Below are 21,434 nucleotides of genomic sequence, written 5' to 3' on the forward strand. Positions count from 1 at the left end.
AAATGGTACTATGCATTGTGACATGGCTTGCAGGGGTGTGTTACCAAGTAACAAACAACCCGCTCAAATTCTTGAATCCGAGCTATCCCGTACCGAGAGTGGTAAAGTAACAATCTCAGTTGTACCCCAGTGACTCCCAGCTTACAACAACAATAAAGGAAGTGGTGTCAAGTGCTTGTGTTTCCAGTGTGTTCTTTTCTCCCATCAAGTAAGGCCCGAGAACGACCTGAGCCAGTCTCACTCCACCCACGACTAGCCCGATCACCATCAGCTTCCCCCCATCCATCTTTTCCCTTCTCTTCGCATCTGTACCCACAGTTGCTGGCGCCCATAAACAATCCAGGTCGAGCCCTGAACCTGACACCCATTCCCATAGTGAAGAGAAGTGGTGGAATGGGAAAAGCGGTGGAGCCAGGTAAAGACCGACCTAGCTGCGAGCACAACGACCAGCAGCGCAGCGGTGACAAAGGAAGGTACAAGCAAGGACGGTAAAAATACCATACATTCTTTTTCAAAAATAAGAACATCTAATGAGCCAGTTAATTTTAAATATTCCTAAGAATTCAGTTCCATTGGCGAACTGCTGTATATATTTTACATTACTTAGATTTATTTATTGTGCACTGTTTAATGAAAATTTAAGTAAATGAATGTAGCACTATATTGAGAGTAACTGATAATTTGAACATGCCTCCAAATAGTTGATCAGTGCTTCCAAGAGTGTATGCATTCTGATGTTCTGCCAATAACCATCTATTTTAAGTTACCACCCTTACGGATGTAGTCTCTCACTGGGATCATACAACATCACTTTGTGCAGCAACATACAATTATACAGTGTGAAACAGGCAACATACATTTATTGAATAAATAATGCCTCTGGTAATTACAGCTTCACCAAGTAATCAAGACAAACATTTAAGTGAAATTTATGCACTACTAATCCATAATGACAAACTCTACAGTGCTGCTGTAGATGGGAAAATAAAGGTAAAATATTAATGATTTGTGTACAATTTGAGCATGAATATTTTACAAAGTTATGAGGTGTTCTGTAGTGATCATTAAATTTGACCAACTGTTTATGTTCATTACTAATGTATTAAAAGGGACAATAGAAAGATAAAGCCAGATGAACTACAGCCTTTACCAGAATAGACCACAAAACATGAAGATGATAGACAAATGTATTCTTCATACAACTAACCTCCATTGCAGAGATGACAACAGTCTTCTGCCATACAGTGACTAGACATACATGCAGTGACAGAATTAGAATGAAGTTAGTTGGCTGCCACAAACACAGCATGAGGTACATAATGAAGCAATGAACTTCCTTAAACCAACCACAACTGCTGTTTAACTTGCAATTTATACCCTGAAGTATAAAAGTTTAATAGTGTCATTTTCAAATAAAAGCATTGTTTCTGTGTTGCCTTACCTTTGTTTTATAAACTAGAGGAAGGGGCAGATTTTTTGGAATCTGCTCCAAGAGCTAAAATACACATTTCAGAATTTATTATAAGCCCCAAAGTATTGCTAGATGTTTACTTTGAAAATATGTTTATTTAAACCATGTGCTTCTGAAGTGTTTGTCATTCTCTTAGTAAAACTCAAGTCATTTAAACTCATGCCACAATATATGGAAATTTATATTCTCTGAGGCTCAGAATTTTAGGGGTTCCACATTTTTGTATAAGACTCGTGGTTTTATACACATAGTACTCTACGTGTGTCTGCATTCAGACCCTGCTGAATTTTATCACCACCACTAATGCAAGAATTAATATGATCATGCCACAACAATTCTAGTGGACTCACCATTTACTTTCATCATTAAAAAGTAACCTATAAGCTAAATATAAGATTTTAGCTGTCTCTATATCCAGATTATGCCATAAGTATTGCCTTTCATAAGTATTGCCTTTCATATATACATGCACACAGTATGGGAAAAGAAGGGTGACTCAATTGCCAGAGTAAGGATCGAAATACAACTCCACACTTCATCTCACTCCAATGACAAATTTACAGGGTATTTGAAAAGTAACATTCTACTTTGTTTCGGTTATAAGAAACAAAACAGTGCAAATGTGAAATTATTTTAAGAATACTGTACTTTATCTATGTTGTTTCTTGTGGCATTCCTCACACCACCACATGCCCACCTGCATTTTCAACACATTTATTCGGTCAAACTCTAACAACTTGTGCCACTTTCTGAAGGCAGTCTCATGGAACTTACTGGAAAATTGTGTCAATTTATTGTTCTGTTCATCCAAAATGTGTTTGTTCCTGTAAAAATGTGTTTTCCTAGCCCAGCCGTGTCAAACATGAGGCCCCCATAGCCACAAAGTGCGGCCCCTCAACTTTTATAGCTAATTGATATTAAATTCAATATTAAAATTTTAGTAGAAATATTTTTTGTAAAGACAATTTTCCAACAGACCAGAAGACAAGAAGTCTCACACAGATATAAATTAGCAGGCTGCAGGAAAAGTGATTCTGAGAACTGCAGAAGGGTTTGTCCAACTAACGGTTTGTAAAGTTCGTGAAGGACAAACTATTGTATTTCAGAAGTTAATGCACTAAAATCCACACAGCCTCACCACCCCAAGTATTTCCAATAATCCCTTTTGGAGGCGTAGTAAGAATGCAAGGAGGGTGGCAACTGACAGACAAGTGCAAGGGATTTCTACGTTCAAAACTAGCTTGCAACCCCCAGCCATTGTCTAATGGGCTCCCAGCAAACTTTCACTTTTATGACCATTGAGACAAGATACACCTTCCTACTAGTCCGGTAGTCTCTTGTACATTGTCATTCAGTTCATTTTCACACAGCGACAGGTGCTGATGTTACGTTGTGATGAACGTATAAAGGTTATGATTAAACATTAAATTATCAACTACGAGTTTTCTTGTATATGTACAGTAACTTTTAAAGGACAATGTCGCTTTCAAAAAATTCAAGTAGCAAAACAAGAACTATTGAAAGTGAGCGCCGTGTTTTCCAAGAAAAATGGGAAATCGCTTATTTCTGTTGTGAAATAGAAGGTAAAATTACATGTTTGATTTGTGGGCAAAATATAAGTGTTCCACTTTAGGTAATTATATTGAAATTATTCCTAAATAATAAATAGAATTAAATTTCCTTGTATCAAAATCTAATGTATATTTCTATTTTGAAGTGCGGCCCTGGACTATTATTTATAGGGCTGAGGTGGCCCTCTGTACAATTTGAGTTTGACATGCCTGTACCTAGCCCCATAATTAGAAATTGTATGGTATCAGGTTGGGGTTTCTTACCAGCCATTCTGTTGGGCATCTTCCATAAAGCTACTTGCCAGGGTACTTTTATTCCAGAATTTTTGGACATATATTGCAAAGTGAGGAAGTAGCCCATACTCTGTGGGAACCATTCTATCTACAGCAACATTACACAGAATATGCTGGAATTGAAGAGTTCTGTCTTCTTGGATATAACGCCATGTAGTCCTTTGAAAGTCAACTGATATTTCAGAGGAGCATGTTACCTCCATCTTCAGGGTCAAAGAATAAGCCAGAATTCTGCTTGTCACATGCTTTCACGCTGGTTTCTTGCTTGTCTTATTCTTTGGCACTGAAGATGGAGGCATTGTGCTCTTCTAAAAAATGAGCTCTCTTTAAAAGGACCACATGGCCTCATATCCCAGAAGACAGAACTCTTCATAACCACTGCTGTGAGACCTCATATCCTACATAATGCTAGGGTTGTTGGAAGGCTGGCTAAATTCACTGCAGAACATATAGTAGCCTGATGAGACAGCCTTCCTTGTCAGTGGCTTATTACTAACATTATACAACTTACTGGGCTGAAAAAAAAGCAATGCAACCATTAAAGCTGAAAAAGCTGAAGACTATATTAAAATTGCAACATTGTGTGGCTTCAGTGGTACTCTGTACCTGTAGTCATAACTCCTATGGAACACGATGGGTGATGTTTGTTACCTTGAAATGTTAGAAAAACAAATGCCTGTATCAAAATTGGAGAATGCACAGAACAGAGTTTTACCTAAAATGGAGCAACCCTGTCAAACAATAGTTAGACAAAATTTCCCTGATTGACGACTGAGTTAACAAGGTCAGACAGAATGGCCAGTGAAATGTCCCAACCTGAAGCCATGTGATCTCTGCATATAGAGATGGGGAAAGAAACAGGCATACAATAACAATGAAAGCAATGCAGTTTTCCACAAGATCCATGAGACTTCCTTCAGACAGCAGCACACAGTGTCAGAGAATCGTAAAGATGTTCGAAATTCAGGTGAACAGAAACGTGAGGAAGTTGCATGAAGTGGAATAAAATAGAATACAGTGTTCTAAAATCTGCTTCCCATTTACATTATGTATTTTATAAGGGAAACAAAACAGGGAATTACTCTTCAAAATGACTTGTACATATGTGCAAAAAAGTGTGAGTTTCTAGCCAAATGAAAATATTGCTATGAAAATAAGTTTTATCAATGTGCTATATTGGCCACGCCATAGCTCAAGCAGTTAGTCGCTGGCTTCCCACCGCGGCGGCCCAGGTTCGATCCCGGGTCTGGTCAAGTGGGATTTGTGGTGGACAAAGTGGCACTGGGGCAGGTTTTCTCCGAGGACTTCGGTTTCCCCTGCCAATCTTCATTCCACCAACTGCTCCACAATCTCCCTCACCTATCATCTGGGCCTTGTACAATAGGCCAGAAGTGGCTGCAGTACAAGGGACTTACTCCCACCCCACTAGCAATAAAAAAAAGTGCTATATTTATAAGCAAGACTTGTTTTCAAATCATACATAAAGTTATTGACAACTATGGTATACAAGGCAGATTGGCTGATAACAATGTTGTCAGGTCCAAATAAATCATAAAAATTCTCTCACATCAAATAAATGGTATTCTATTTTCACACATCTGTTTTTTTTTCTTCATACATAGCTGCATTAATTCTTCTTTGACAGTTGTAATGTTAGCAGAGCTAGGGAAGGAAAAATGATTGACAGATCAAAGCTTTAGTTTTTCAACTCTTTCCTCAGCAACACACATACTATTGTCCTAGATTCCTTTCCTTAGGGATAAAAGAAGGCTTATGAGATCACTACTAATATGCTGTCTCTTTGGCCCCCCTTTCAAATTCTGAACCAAATCACTGATTTGCACAAAATCTTATATAAATGTAATGCAATTGGAGGCTACCCAAACATCTGTGGGGCTCTTGTCAATGTGTGTAGTCTTGTCATTACTCCTATGACAACCCACTTCTTCGGAACAGTTTGTTGGCCCTGAAAAGGACCGTGGTGGCTGAGATGCTTGACCGGTGAGGTAGGGCGGCACGCGCCGGTAGGGAGAAAGGCTAGTTATGGTGAATGGCTGTTGAAAAGGCTAGTCGTTGAGCGCGGTCGTAGGAGCCATGAGGCAGTGGCTACGCCAGATGCCCAGTGAGTCAGACCATAACATGACCACCGGCGAGTCCGGGCGCGGTGCCCCAGTGAGTCGGGTGTGAGAGAGCCGGAGGGCCGAGGCGGTCGTGCCTGGCGCAGCCTGCCGATGCCTCCGAAGACCGAGCGCTGGCGACGAAGCCTGCTGGCTGAAGTTGCTTGCTGTGTGGCTTGATCGTAGACTGCAGTCGAACTGAATGACTCGGCGTTGGAACCGCCCCTTTTTATACTCTGCTCGGTGGGGCGGAGCCAAACTCGAAAGTGAGGAGGAAGAATTGATTGGCTAGCGCGCGTAATGACGTAGATGCGTGCTAGCAGCGATCCCAGTATAAATATGAACGTCTGAAGCAATCTGGTTGGTTAGCGCGCGTGATGGTGAAAAGCGATATGAAGAGCGAGCGTTGCAGAAATGCGTGATAATGTGGGATGTTCCCACACATCATATGATTTGAAGAGTATTATCCTCTGTGCTATGGTTCCATGTAGGCTGTTAGAAGATTACCAGTGTTTTGGAGGATTGTACTGCCCCCATCTTCAGAGTCAACAGGAACACCAAGCAAGCAAGCAAGAAGAGTAAGTTGTGTATGACAAAAATTGTAAAGCTGTAGGTTGGAGTATGAGCCCTGAATGAACTAACAAGAGGGCAGGAAGAAGAGTGGATGAATAAAGGGCCTTAACAGACAAAAACTGTCTGGGTAGAAAGCAGAAGAGAAGAGAAATGGTGGTGTGGGTTAAGGACAAACAGGACACTGACTGGGGCTGAGGCTGATCATGGAAGGAGATGAAAGGAAAAAGCTGGGAAGGAATGACCTAACATCAGTGGAAGAACAGATAAGACACTGACCAGAACTGAGGCAGGGTGTGAGGGGAATGAAGCAGAAGAGGAAGGAGGCCCTGCAAAGCAGACATGTGCCCTGATCACGATAGTGTCCATCACATGAGAAGGAGAGCGTACACCAGGCCTAATGGCCAAGTATTTTACCACACTCTCACACACTTAATCTTAACCCTGAAGATGGAAGCTAGGGTGACCAGGTGCTCTCTTTTTCCCATACATGTCCTCTTTTTTAAGGGTGGATCTTGACATATGGGATCTCTTCTGTTGAACTGTTAAAATGCCCACTTTTCTTAAATTCCATTCTTACATAATTAAAAACTTCATTAATAACTTCTCATCTCAGAATAACTGTTAAGTAAAAAAACGTACATATACTTTGGAGTACCCGTGTGTGATGTAACAATTGAAGTTGCGGTTGTTAAGACATTATTTTCCATTAATGCATACCATGGCAAAAAAAAAAGGGTTCATTGTGACACCTTTTATTTAACATCATACATGAAGAAATGATTATTCAGTACTGGACCAAGGACATATGATGTGTAGTCATCATGAATTTGTAATGTGTGACATATTTCATATTCAGCCTTACGGGCTGTATACTATACTGTATATTATTTTTATGACATGTTCTATATCCATCTTTGGATCTCTTAACTTACAATAAATACAAATACAAATACTTCCAAGGAGGTGGCTTCAAAGTTCTAAAATCAAGATGATACACAAAATTTTAGATGCTGTGTGTGTAATATTTGTGTACACCACACTTTTCACAAAAAATGGAAATATAAAGGAAGTCATCATTTTCTCATATAGATGAGAAAATTAAAATCTTTCTATGAAAGCTGTATTTGATGTTCACACACTTCTACACACAACTCGATTGTGTATGTAGCCTATAATGATTCTGTCTATTGTTAATAAAATGCTGTTGACCTGTGATCTAAAATGTCTGTCTGCTGGCAGATAAATGTGTGTAGTATTTATTTCTGTTTTTTAATGTTTCCAGGTGTGGCATCCTAACCTAGAACTTGAAGCTGAATTTCAAGCACATGAATCAGCAATTTATCATATTGCTGCACACAAAGATACATTATATTCCTGCTCTAATGATGGAACACTTCAGGCCTGGAGTCTTGATGGATTAAAACACAAGAAAACCTTATTTCAGTCATCTGATGAGGAAATCTTACGTCTTTATGTGATTGATGGAACACTGTATTCAGGAAATGACAAAGGCATTGTAAGTGTTTATGTAAAGTGATGCCTACATAATTCTCAAATCTGTAGTCTTCCCTTTGCTCTTTGTTCATAGTATAGGTTTATATTTCATCCTATCTTCAGCCAGTTGTTTTCAAACATTCTACTTGCAACATCTTTCCAGCTGTTCCTGTGTGTATCAATCTGTTATGCTACGTTAGCAATCTTGAAGTGAGTTCATTTTTCGGCATCCCCCATCTCCCCATGAAAGGACTTAAAATTCCTACTTCTAACACATCTAATATAATTTTTTGTGTTTGAGTTTTTCTCTTTCCTCCCCCATGCCCATGTCATGTCATTGATTTAACCAATATTCTGTATAATTTCAAACATGTACTACTCATTTTTTCCTAAGTGAATATAATTATTCCATTTATAAATATCTGCTCTTATTTTCAGTGTTGGATTACTGATTGTTCAAAAATATTAAATCACATTCTTGTTCTATTCGTTTACTATCTGGCAATCTTAAAACTTGCTCTTCCCCTATTGCAAAGACAATATCATTCGATATCAGTCCAAAGCTATATACAGTATATATATTTTTTAATTCTTACCATTGATACCAAAATGGCAGTCATGTGAAGATTCAGGATGGAGCAACTTTAGGGCTGTTCAGCATAGAGCCCGAAAAATAGAGACCTTCAAAATATGCCTCTGTTAAAATAATTTTTATGCAGACTTGAAATGAACATGATAAAAGGTGAAGCTATACCTATAACAGGCTGTGGAGGCCCATAAGGTTGTGAGATGTCAAGACCCCCACATTTTTTAGACATTTGGTTCATAGACAACAGTGAGGCTATCAGCCTTACATGCCAGCCACCCTTTGCCCCCCGGAAGATTCCTGGTACTCATTTCTGTCAATGACTGAGTTGGCCACAGGGCCATATTGCAGCTAGAAGAATTAGGTCAAACAAAAATCCAGTGACCTCATCAGGAATAGAACCCGCAACTTTCCAGCTTGTAGCATAGTGCTTCAACCAATTGCACTTCCATGTGCCCCATAAACATGATAGTTTCTTCAAATTTTCATAATCTGATAACTGTTCAACTGTTGTTTCTAATCATAAAAAATTTGGTATGATGAGAGACTGGATTATTTACAGATTTGGTATGAAACATTTTAATATCACAAGAAGTACACAGAAAAAGCAATTGTGTGAACCTTCTTAGTTTGCCATACTAACAGAAATCAGTCTTTAGTATATCTGTTCCTACCAAGCAACCTGTTCATAGTTAGTAATAATTTATAAACTAGTGTCAATTATATTTCCTTAGGTATGGCACCTGTATTAGTTAAGAATTAGGTAATTAATTATGCTCAAGTTAATGGTTCTTTCAGAATAGAATAAAATAGTATTTATATACAGCTTGTACATCCTTCACAGTACAAAGCCAAGGATGTAGAACATGTCATAAGATGAATACAATACTTACATACATACATACATACATACATAGATACATAATTTCACAGATCCATTGTCCGGAAACCGGACTGGATATTGAATTCGTCAACAAAATGACATTGCAAAATGCAATACTTAATACTTAATACCAATACAAATATAAATACATATTTTTATATCTATCTACATACATATTATAAGAATATTAAATGATACAGATCAGAATAATTATGTCAATTATGAGAATTTTCTAGAGCAGTAATTAGACTTAATATTTATTTACATTTAATGAATCCTTTATAGGAATAAGCCAAGGATGTGCACCATGTTATATTCACTTAAGATTAACATAAATATTGTAACGGTTGGAGAGCAGAGCAACGGGGAGAAGAGAAACAGTAGCAGGGCAAAAAGAAGATGCTGCAAGAACAGCCTCCAAAGCAAAGGAACGGGGGTGCACCGTTAGGCTATTCGGGACGAACAGCCTTAAGGAGGGAGCAGTGTGACATGCTGCGCTATGGAGGACCCCCCCCCCCCGCCAGCGGTGACGTGAGCTGAGTCCAAGCACACTGGTTGCTATGCAAAGCGAGTAAACAGCCATACATAACACGGGACGGCGCAGTTGCTACGTAGCCATAAACAACTCCCAACAGCGTTGCTAGGCTATCAGCAAACACGACGACAAGGCAACAAGGAAGCAAGGTGTTTCCCGTTGTCCAGCTGAGGGCTTATAAGGGAACTACACAGCCACCAAAGACAGTTCTCAAGACAGCAGCCTACAAGTTGAGTTGGAATCTAGCCAGCAGTGAGCAGTAAGGAGTGAGTTCTCAGTGTAGCAGCTGCCGAAGACAGTTGGAGTATAACAGCAGTCGCGGAAAGAAGAACCAGATGCATGTGTAATTGGGAGTGTGTAATCTGGAGAGACTTGTATAGCTCCCGTATCGTAATTAATACGTGTCGACTACTGAGGACAGTGTGAAGAGAATTGTGTGTAGGATTTGTAAAGTGTGGAAACCCGTAACATTGTTGTAATTAATTGTAGCTGAGACTTGTAGGTTGTTAAATAAACCAATTAACAATCTGAACGGCGTCTTCAGTGGCTACACATGTTACAATATAAATACACAGTTGGTTGTTACAATTATTTACAGTCAACTTACTTCATGATTATAATAGCAAAACACCCAGAATTGACCAAGTTGGACATCCAACAATACACCAAACGCAGCCACAAGAGTAGAACACATCATAAGACATAATATACACACAACATTAGAAACATAAGAAGAATGACCCCCATGTGGATGATCAATAATACACACGAATTTAAAATATAACGTATGAGATAATAGGTTTCAACAAGTTTTAAATACATAAACTTTATTATTATATAAGGACGTATACAAATTTAATATTATTTGTAAATGGACATATAAAGGCAAGCAGTGAAATAGTTGATGGATCGATACACCTGAAGATGGCAGCATACTGCTAAAACATGTAGTGTAGAAGTGGTAAATGGGATTGTAGGCACTTGAAGACTGTTAATACATACACATTATGAATATGAATCAGTGCAACAGGACGCTAAAATACAACATATTTAGACCACCTCTATTAATGTATGCCTCTTGTTAAGTTCAAGCATTTTCAGCAAAATAATAATACTCAAATCCTACATAAATAATGCTATCATTTGTGGTGTATAGGTGTGTCTGATGCCATTTGTAACCTTGACAGTAGATCCCACTAAGAAGTGAATTTTTCTGGGAAATGTAGGCCTATATATATATGTGGAATGGAGTCTATGTTATTATAATTTCTCCATTAAGACCCTAAAGAACATCATCTCTAATATGTACAACATCATTATTTCCTGTGCTTAAAATTGCTTTTTTAGTGCAATGTGTAGGATCAATTGGAGACATAGTCTTTCCTGACATTTCCATAATTAGAGTTGCAATGCCCATAAGTTGCTGAATATCAATGATATTATAACCTAAACTGGCATGAATTCCATCAACCTCTATTATAAAGAACCTATAAACTTTGTTATTTCTGTGTAGGATTTTAGGTTTTCACAGCAGTGATTATGAAGAATGTCATCTTCTGGGATGTATCACTTTGTAGATCTTGTGGGAACTAATACTTCAGCAGAACGCATCACCTCCATCTTCAAGGTAGAAAAATCTGCAAGCAAGGATCCAGCATGAGCAGGTGGCTACCCTGAAGATGGAGGTGGTACATTCCTCCGACACGTTGGTTCATGGAAGGTCTACATGGTGCCACATCAATGAAGATGGCATTCCTTACTATTTATTTTTAATAATTCCTTTCTAAGTTGTATTTCTTTTAATAATTAATGACTTTTCTGAGTTCAGCATATAAAAAATAAGACCCCTGTTTTCATATGTTTAGCTAACATTAGTATTGGATGTCAAGAATGTCACAGAGAATAAACAGCAAAGCCAAGACCGACCAAATAAGAGAAATAAAGTAGCTGATAGCTTTTTTTGCTCAGTTACTTTTCTTCTTATTTTCCTACCAGTTATAAGAATTTATCTTCTCTCCCCTGCATGCTACATGCCCCTATCCCCTGATTTGGTCATCCCAGTATCTGGCAATGAGTAAAAATTGTGAAGCTCTTCATTATGCAGTCTTCTTTAACCTCTTGTCACTTCTATCATAGCCCAACTATTATTATAATAATAGTTGGGCTATGATAGAAGTGACAAGAGGTTAAAGAAGACTGCATAATGAAGAGCTTCACAATTTTTACTCATTGCCAGATACTGGGATGACCAAATCAGGGGATAGGGGCATGTAGNTACAATTTTATATAATTTTATCTATATGTTTTAATAGAAGATGGGAAGATAAAAGAATCCCCAATGCAAGCATTTCCTGAATGTAAACTTTTTATTTCTTGATGAATAAAATTTTGGTTTGTTACTGACATTTCCAAATATTTCCACTTTACCACATATTTTAAGTATTTGTAACTACCACAAAGACAAAAACAACACCGTCCAGTGTGACTATTTAAGTTTTATCACTTGAAAACTCATCACCCTTACATGTTTCGATCCATACAGATCATCCACAGAGGGCAACAATACTTTTTCCGGAAACTACTATTACAATAGGTGTTAAATTATATACATACACATATAATGTCTGAAATACACAATGTACACAATGTTCAACTTTTTCACAGTCACAGTACACAATGTTGAACATTGTGTACATTGCGTATTTCAGACATTATATGTGTATGTATATAATTTAACACCTACTGTAATAGTAGTTTCTGGAAAAAGGATCGATGCCCTCTGAGGATGAACCATAGGGATCGAAACATGTAAGGGTGATGAGTTTTCAAGTGATAAAACTTAAATAGTCACACTGGACGGTGTTGTTTTTGTCTTTGTGATTGTTAGTGTGACGGACCAGAATGAAACAAATCAGATTTGTAACTATTTTGATTTGCTCCTGCATTCTTATAATAAGACATGAACAAATACTTACTTTCTCTGCAATTCGTTGTAAACCTACCTCCTTACTAATGTCTAAGAGTTTCTGTGTGTTATTGAAATATTCATGTTTCCATCCTATAAACTAACGTCGTTTGTATAGACCAGAAGGTGATGTGTCCTACTCATTTCAATTTTTCCTGGTTTTCTTCAGCCTTCCTGACGACATAGTCTATGATATGTAACAAAAATTCAATATCGCTGTAATTTCAATATACATGTATGTTACATATATTTCAGCCTTCCTATTGTCAGTATTTCTGTTTGACTATGACTGAAATTCTTGGATGTAAAATATTTGGAGGAGGTTGATCATGCCAATATATATGTTACAATATTTTTATTCCAGCTTTCTGTTTGGAAAAATGACAAACTGCAGTGCCTATTCAGTATGGTTGAAGAAATACGAGACTTCTCAGTTGCTGACAACCTCATGTATACCGTGAGAGACAGAGATGTTTGCATCAACGAGCTCATGCCTGGTGGGTATTTTTATTCATAGACAGTACTGAGTCTTCTGCAGCATACTTTTGTATTGGATGTCCAATGTTTCAGAAGAACCTGCTGCCTCCATCTTTAATCTAGAAGGAACCATCAAATTCTTGCACAGCATTCCAAATTTCTTTCAATACATCACAGTGTTGAAACCCATATTCTACTATGCAAGCAAGGGTGAGTCAACATTCAGTGATGTAGACTGTTACATCATTAGAAAGTTACTAGATTCTGTTTTCAATATACTGGTGATGACAAACATGCACTGAAACATCGAAACATTCCTCAGAACTTTGCCAGTCACTGGCTGTGGTGTATGATGTGAACATAACTAACAAACTGCCTAATTTCATGGAGCTGAGGCCTCTCTGATAAGGTGATAATTGCTAAGCTACCCAAGAAATTTCCAGTATTTTGCGAACCCAAAAATTCATTACCACAATCACAAGTCTGCCACCAATCCCTGTCCTGAGCCAGATGAATCTAGTCCACAGCTCCCATCTTATTTCTCTATAGTATACATTTTAATATTATACTTTCTTCAACATCTAGGTCTTCCTAATAGGCTCTTTCCTTCAGGTTTTCCTCCCAAAACTTTGTATGCCCTCCTCTTTGGTCCCCGGCATGTGACATGCCCCGTTCCTCTCATCCTTCTCGACTTGATCATTCTAGTAATACTTGCTGATCAGCACAAATTATGAAGCTTTTCTCTGTGCTTTTCTCCACAACACATTTGTTAAAATACACTGAGAATATTTCGTCAGTCTGCCGATGACTCATTCACTATTGGCCTTGTCACATATTATGAGAAACGCTCTATATGGGTTATGACACATAAATTAAATGTATACAGGTAGTTATCCATGAACTGTTCATAAGCTGTAGTCACTTAATTTAAATGCATTATTACTTAATCTAATTTAAAGCCCCCCCATCCATGCAACACTCAATAGAAGTCATGATAAATGTATTACAATACAGTATCACGATATAGATTGTAAGATGTGTGGGGATATTTTGAGAGATGCGTTTCAGTGTCAGATGGTTGTGATACATGTACCATTATCCTGTCAAGGATGTAATACCACCATATCTAAAAACTGATACAGAAATATGTATCATCATGTATGTGCTCCACTGAAATTGATGAAATCTCAGAAAATACAAATAGCTTGTGATGTGTGATGTTACCACTTCTATCAGTTTGTATGGAACCTTTACTCTAAGTGACTAAACATGTACATACAGAAAGAACTAGGATAGAATAAATAAAATTAGTGACATTTTCTTCAACATTTTTTTCTATTTGTCTTATGATGTACTGTTATCATGGGCATGCCTGCAATAACTAGTGTCAGTGGAGACCAAATGCAATCAGAAACTCCAAATGTTCCATATTGTGCATAATAATACATAATCACATAGGTGTTTTGCAGCCAGAGTAAACCTTCACCCACCCAAATCATGATCTGTTTCTGGTCCGGTCGATATTTTGGTTTCTGGTGATTAAAATTAAGTCCTATTTATTCTCAGAATTACTAGGGTTTTGGACTTTCCATTGGCACTCTGTGACTCTATCTCTATAGTGAACTGGATGGAAGGTCCTAAACTATTGTGACTGGGGAAACTCTATAACCACTCTGTGAATGTTCTGTCTTGCAGGTCGAGGCCGTCAAGGAACTGCAGGAAATTTGTCTGAGAACCACATATTTTCAGAGGGGCAATAAGTTCTTCTAACAGAAAGGTGGCATGGCAATGGGTAGTTCTGTATCATCCATCACCAGTAACATCTATATGGAATATTCTGAGAAATTGGCTCTTGGCTCGGCACAACACAAACCATCGCTGTGGCTCCAGTATGTTAACGATAAATTTGTGGTCTGGCCTCATGGCCCAGAGCTATTACAGAATTTCCTCAGCTACCTCAATAGTTTTAGAACTTCCACCCAGTTCATTATGGAAATAGTCAGAGGTTGCCCTACTTTTCCTGGTTATTCTGATTGTCAAGAAAAGGAATACTCCAGCCACCAATGTCTACAGAAAACCCAACCCCAGTGACCAATATCTCAACTTAAAATCTAACCATCCACCAGCCGTGGAAAGAGGTTTCATTCAGGGTCTTCACAATAGAGCTTCAACCATATGCCAAAAACAACAAGATCTGCTTAGCCTGAGTAGCCTGAGCCTTGATATTCAGCTCAGTGGTTATCCCCAAGGTTTCAGTGACTCGGTTATTAATTCCAAGGGTAATAGTCATCTGAATACAAGGAACATCCTCTGGATTCTGTGTATAGCCCATATGTGAAGGGTATTCCTGAGAAGTTCAAATGAATAGGGAATTTGATTTGTTTCATTCTGGTCCATCACACTAATATTATGTGACTGGTTAAGACTGGTTAACCAGTCACACTGAACGGAACTATTTAGCTTTTTCAGAATAGGAAATTAATTAACATTAGGATGATCTTCAAAACTAAACACACCCTTAGGAATTCACTCATGAAAACCAGGTTGGAAATAGATCTGCAACAGACAGCATTCCCTGTGAACGTGGCAGAAGCTACACTGGTGAAACAGGCAGACCTCTAGCTGTGCAGCTCTGTGAACACAGAAACGGTCTCAAAGATGGTCTTCTACAAAGAAACAAAAATTAACCAAACATGCCTATGAAGAGGGTCTTAGGGTAGGCTGGTATGAAGCTATGATTTTGGAAACTGGAAGTAGCAACAAGTATAGGAAATACAAGGAATTGAACCATATGGCACGCTTAACAAAACTAATCAGCCAACCCAGTTTGGACATTTCTCTCATCTGGGTCCCACTTATCAGCAATGTTGTTAGAAAGTCACAGAGAAGATCAGCATGTTGCGGCAGATTCTTCATGAGTTTCTATAAGGTTTTAGTCCTGAGTGTTCAGTTTCAACTCCACAAATGGTGCTATCAATAAGCACAAAATGGTTTCGCAAAATTCACCAGTGAATCCTATGCATTGGTGTCCATTGGTTTGTTACATAAAATTTTCACCTCCCTTTGCCTTAGTTTTAGGTTGGTGCATGCTTTATCACAATTTTTATTGTATAATGTTCCTGTTATCTTCCTTCAACAAAGCCTGGTCTCATGTATTTATATAGCTGCAGTTCTAGTAACACCAGTTGCCCACTTATTGAGGTCAGCATTTTCTAAGAGATGAAATAGAAATCTATATCCTCTCTTACCTGAGACCTGAAATAAATCCAGTTTCCACAATGCTGCATTCTTTAGTTCTTTAAAATACTGGTTGGTGGACAGTACAAAATCCAGTAATTCTGAGTGGTGTATACAATCCTTTAGAATCTAACTATTTATTCTGTTCTTTTTTAATATATGCTGCCCAAAATAATCTTTGCTGTTAATTAAATTTTCATTCAGTGAGCCTGGTATTAAACTGTAGATGTTGTATGTGATATTGGTGGGAAAACCGGAAGGAAAGAGACCACAGGGATGACCAAGGTGTAGGTGGATGGACAATATTGGATCTTAGATCTTAGAGAGATAGGATGGGATGGTAGGGACTGGATAGATCTGGCTCAGGATAGGGACCAGTGGAGGGCTCTTGTGAACACGGTAATGAACCTTCAGGTTCCGTAAAATGCTGGGAAATTCTTGAGTAGCTGCAGAATTGGCGGCTCCTCAAGAAGGGCTCAGCTCCATGCATGAGTAAGTAAGTAAGTAAGTAAGTAAGTAAGATGTTGTATGTGTCTCTTATTACAGTTAAATAATTGAATAGTCTGTATAAATTCACTGTTGCTTGTTTCTTATAGGTGATAGGGGGCATTACATAATGCGAAAGACTCTGGAAGGAAGAAGTCCACTATGTATTGTTGGAAATAAGTTATGTTTTGCAACTCGATCTGGCAATAATATCTGTGTTCATGAAAATAGCCAAGCAAGCAGCTTCAAAGAACTTGGTCAGATACAGGCAGGTGGTTTAGATTATGAAGTAACAAAAATTTTTGATCTCTCCCTTAGGCAGATCGTTTCAGTCTGGTAGTGTTAAACAGTGCTGGAAATTAGCTTTTTAACATACCTCCTCTCTGAAAACATTTTTCACCTTCTTAATATACCTAACAATTAGAATAGGCTGGTCTTTCAGAAAAATTGGCAAAGCAGATACTAATAAAGCTGAAGCCAGTAGAATAGCTGTATGTTATATTGCCTTATCCTCTTAAGTACCCACATTTTACATTTATATTGATTGATTGATTTATTTATTTATTTAACATCCATAACTGTTACATTATGTACAATTGGACAAGTCAGTTTTTTAAAAAAATATATGAGATTAAACATCACATCAAATGACTAATAATATAAAAACCCATAGAAAAATAACATAATAAATCCTTTAAATATGATAAAACAGTGGATGAGTATAATAAGGCAACAAAAGCTAAACTATAAATTACATGCAATAGCTAAAATAAATTACCTAAGTATCTTTGTTCAATTATTAAGCTAATTCTTGTAAAAATATTCTTGAAGGGAATAAAAAGCTTTGCACAACAAGTAATCCTTTAATTGACGCTTAAAAACCTTGAACCCTTGAATACTTCTTATTTGAGAGGGCAAGTTATTATACAATCTTATTCCCATGTTAATCACACTCCTTTTACAACGTGAGGTGTTACATGGTTGGCCATACAAATTCTGCTTATGTACTGTGTTATAACCGTGCACATCTGAATACGAGATGTTATATATCCTATTTTTCCTTAAAAAACACAACGTCTCAAAGATATACAGTGAAGTTAAGGTTAAAATTTTAAATTCACCAAAAAATTCTCTACACGATATCCTGTTATTGACTCTTTTGATCAGTCTTAAACATTTATTTTGGATTTTAAATACAGTTTGAATGTCCTTTTGACCACAGCCCCAAAAAATAATACCATATCTCAATAAAGATTCAAATTTCGCAAAATACACACTTCTCAAAATTGGAAGACTGACCAAATCTCGTAAGGATTTGATAAGATAGATGGTTTTGTTTAATTTTTGAACTAAATGGTGAATGTGAGAGGACCAACTTAAATTCTCTGTAATATATATACCTAAAAATTTTAAATTAGCTGTGTATGGTGTTTTCTTATTATTCAAATAAAGTTCCGGTTTATCAATTTGACGGGGACCACGTCCCTGAAAAAAGAGTGCTTTTGTCTTTTCAATATTAATAATAAGATGATTTACCGCGAACCAATTTTCTAATTGATGCATAGAAACTATAGTTTTATCATTTAAAGATTTAAGATTTTTGTCAATAATTAGTATATTGGTGTCATCTGCAAATAAAACAACTTTCGCTTCATGAACAGCTTTAGGCAAATCGTTTATAAACATTAAAAACAAAAGAGGTCCCAGAACCGAACCCTGAGGAACACCGTACTTTATTTCCTTACACGAAGAGGAGAATGATTTTTGATTTGGAGACTTGGCATCAACATGGTCAATTTCATAAACATAATTTCAGGCTCTGTAAGTGTATCAGAAAAGGAGCTAGTCAGTAACATGGGACTAGAATTTGGGGAGCAGTGCCAATAAGTTCCATGGGCAGAAACCATTTTGCATTTACTTTGATTCCAGTGACAGATAAGAGAAAGAGAATATATACAATGTGCACAAACAGGGGAAAGGTTGAAGCTGAAAAGTTAAAGGAATGTAATATTCCCATGTATTGTTGATAGTTTAGCACAAGACGCAGCTGAGGTGAGCATCTTAAGATATTTTATAAACTAGTGATACACAATCTTCAGTATTAATAGGATGAAAATTCAACCATAATTCTATGGCTTGGTTAGAGAGAGAGAGAAAAAGAGTTTGTGTGCATGTGCTTGAATGCATGCTTGCCGTTTTATCCCCGGTGAAGGATCCCACAGTACCCATTACAAGAGGTTGGGTGAGCCCCAGAGCCAGTCTGAAGGACGTGGATGAGAAATTCCTGACCCTACCAGGACTCAAACTCTGATCCCTTGGTCATCTAGCCCATAGCCAGTTGTCATACCAACTGAGCTATCCTGGCTTGATAAATGTGTAGTAAGTGTTTTAAATATTTCAGCATTATTACATCCATTATATGTATACAGTGGCCATCTTGTAGTGCACTCAGTTTCACCTGTCACTTCACAACATGTTTCGGCAACATAGTGCCATCATCAGGTGTCCCACACACTCGCAGCTAAGAAGGGAACACACATCACAAGACGCGGTTTACACAGAAAATAAGAAAAACGACCCCGTAGTGAACGAACCACATGCAAGTTTTAATTAAGACAAATAAGATGAATTATCTTACCAAGTTTTAGCGAGTGTAAATTTATCATAATTGACAAATATGGACTTTTTAAATACTTTTTAAATGGTGTTGTGAAAATATATGAGGGCAGGCAATGCAATAGATTGACGTAATTGGGACACCTGATGATGGCACTATGTTGCCGAAACATGTTGTGAAGTGACAGGTGAAATTGAGTGCACTACAAGACGGCCACTGTATACATATAATGGATGAAAATCAGTGCAACAGGACGCTAAAATATAACATTATTATTACATACACAGGGACATAATAGATATTACAGTAATTTTCTTAAGTGAACTTTAAAAGCCTATGTTAATTCTGGGTTCAAAGTTGGGTACTTTGATTTTCTCTTTTGTACAGGTTATCATGTTCTTCAAATCTCAAAAACAATATCAGTTCTACGCTCAAAGTTAAATATAAAACTGATTACAAGGGAAATAATTTTATATGTTAAACTAAAAGTTCATCTTTACATTTACAGGCACATGAGATGATTCTGAATGCACTATGTGGTTTTGAAGATTCTACCTTATTCAGTGGTGGCTATGATGGAAAGGTAAAACAGTGGAATTTGGAGACACTGGAGTGTATCAATACATGTGAAGTAGGTTTCTGTATCAATACTATTTGCATCGGATCTCAAGGGCAGGTATATGTAGCAGGAGATAATGGCTTCATCAACAGACTTGACAACAAGTAAATAGATATATGATTTGAGGTTCTCATTGTGGTGAAGCATATTATTTTCTTCTGTGATGTGATGCCATACAGTTGAGTAGAAGTTTACTGAGGTTTTGGAGGAATGTGCTGCCTCCATTTTCTGGGCAGCCTGAAGCTCTAGAGAGTAAAATTTCGCTTAGTGGGGGGTGTAGTCCAACTGGATTCACTTGGCACGGTGGCCACTGATTGGCCTATTGTAGCTTGCTCTGGGTGATTATGATGATGGAGAACTTGGTGGAATGAAGACTGGCAGGGGAAACTGAAGTACTTGGAGAAAACCTGCCCCAGCGCCACTTTGTCCACCACAAATCCAACTTGACCAGACCCGGGATCAAACCCAGGTCACCGCAGTGGGAAGCCAGTGACTAACCGTTTGGGCTTTGGCACGGTCAAGCTCTAGAGAGTATGTTCCTCTGAAATGCTGGTGAACTTCTGCCAGATATGGAGTCACACTATGAAAATTGAATTTTTCAAGTAAATTGATGATGGGGAAAAAAAATGATTTTTATATAACATGCAAACATACTACTAATACAAATGCTGTTATACTGTGTTCATATTTAACACTCCCCTTTGCATACTAAAAAAGAAGCTATAAGGCATATGTCATTTAAACAAATAACACATTTTAGTTTCAAAATAAATGCTCTTATAAATATGTAGTAGAGTAAAAATATCATAAACTTCTCCCCACATGAGTAACAGGGAATGATGTTATGCTTGGTGTGTGTGATAGGGATGTTGGCCATTTTGAATGTTTCTAGGATTGCAACACCATGCTGTATCACTAAATAAATAAATAGACATCCTCATATTTTGCTAATATTACAAGACTTGAAGAGTATTAGTTTCTAGGATGTGTTGTTGTGTAGTGTGGTAGAAGTATACCAACATTTTGGATGAACATATTCCACCATTTTCAGTGTTCAGTTTCACAGTACCTGACTTGCCAACTAGTCCAAGTATGCATTTTTTTTTAGAATTTCAAGCCCAATTTCTTCCATCCTCAAGTTATTTAAATTGGTTAAGCCCTCAGTATTCACAAGCTAAAGATCATATATTTCTATTGCTTTTAGTTGTTATATTTAACAAATTCTAATACTTTATATCATTAGGCGCACATACATTAATTTGTTACTTTATTCAGCATGTATGAGTATAAAATTATTTCAAAAGTACTAGGGCATTTTAACACTTTAACTTTCAGCCATGAAAATGTATCATGTTACATATTATTCCTGAGAATATAAACCAAGTTACAGAACTGCGATGTAATAAACAGATTACAATAAAATTATATCTTTTCACTTATACCCTAAAATTTCATTGTGTACTTCAGACGAGACGACTACAAAGAAAAATATCTTCAGTCAATAGTTGA

At 37.4% G+C, this 21,434-nt stretch overlaps 2 protein-coding genes across 3 annotated transcripts in view; one reads left to right on the plus strand and one right to left on the minus strand.

The window, feature by feature from the left end:
* LOC111870702 (AP-5 complex subunit beta-1) overlaps positions 1 to 1,224 on the minus strand; it is a 51,978-nt gene extending 50,754 nt beyond the window's left edge. The window contains exon 1 of the mRNA XM_023863168.2: positions 1,208 to 1,224. The gene's annotated coding sequence lies outside the window, so the exon portion shown is untranslated. The remainder of the gene's footprint in view (positions 1 to 1,207) is intronic.
* On the plus strand, positions 783 to 20,257 carry LOC111870715 (myosin heavy chain kinase C). Of its 2 annotated transcripts, XM_023863212.2 has the most exons (6): positions 783 to 990; positions 7,309 to 7,542; positions 12,854 to 12,986; positions 13,060 to 13,176; positions 16,800 to 16,957; positions 19,815 to 20,257. In XM_023863212.2, the coding sequence occupies exons 1-6, from the start codon at positions 874 to 876 to the stop codon at positions 20,031 to 20,033; spliced, it is 978 nt and encodes a 325-aa protein (XP_023718980.1). In that variant the 5' UTR covers positions 783 to 873; the 3' UTR covers positions 20,034 to 20,257. The 2 variants fall into 2 exon arrangements, with proteins under 2 accessions (XP_023718980.1, XP_023718981.1); XM_023863213.2 differs by lacking the exon at positions 13,060 to 13,176.
* The last annotated feature ends 1,177 nt before the right edge of the window (positions 20,258 to 21,434 follow it).

The sequence above is a fragment of the Cryptotermes secundus genome, unplaced genomic scaffold (genome assembly GCF_002891405.2).
Source record: "Cryptotermes secundus unplaced genomic scaffold, Csec_1.0 scaffold59, whole genome shotgun sequence".
Classification (NCBI taxonomy): Eukaryota; Metazoa; Arthropoda; class Insecta; order Blattodea; family Kalotermitidae; genus Cryptotermes; species Cryptotermes secundus.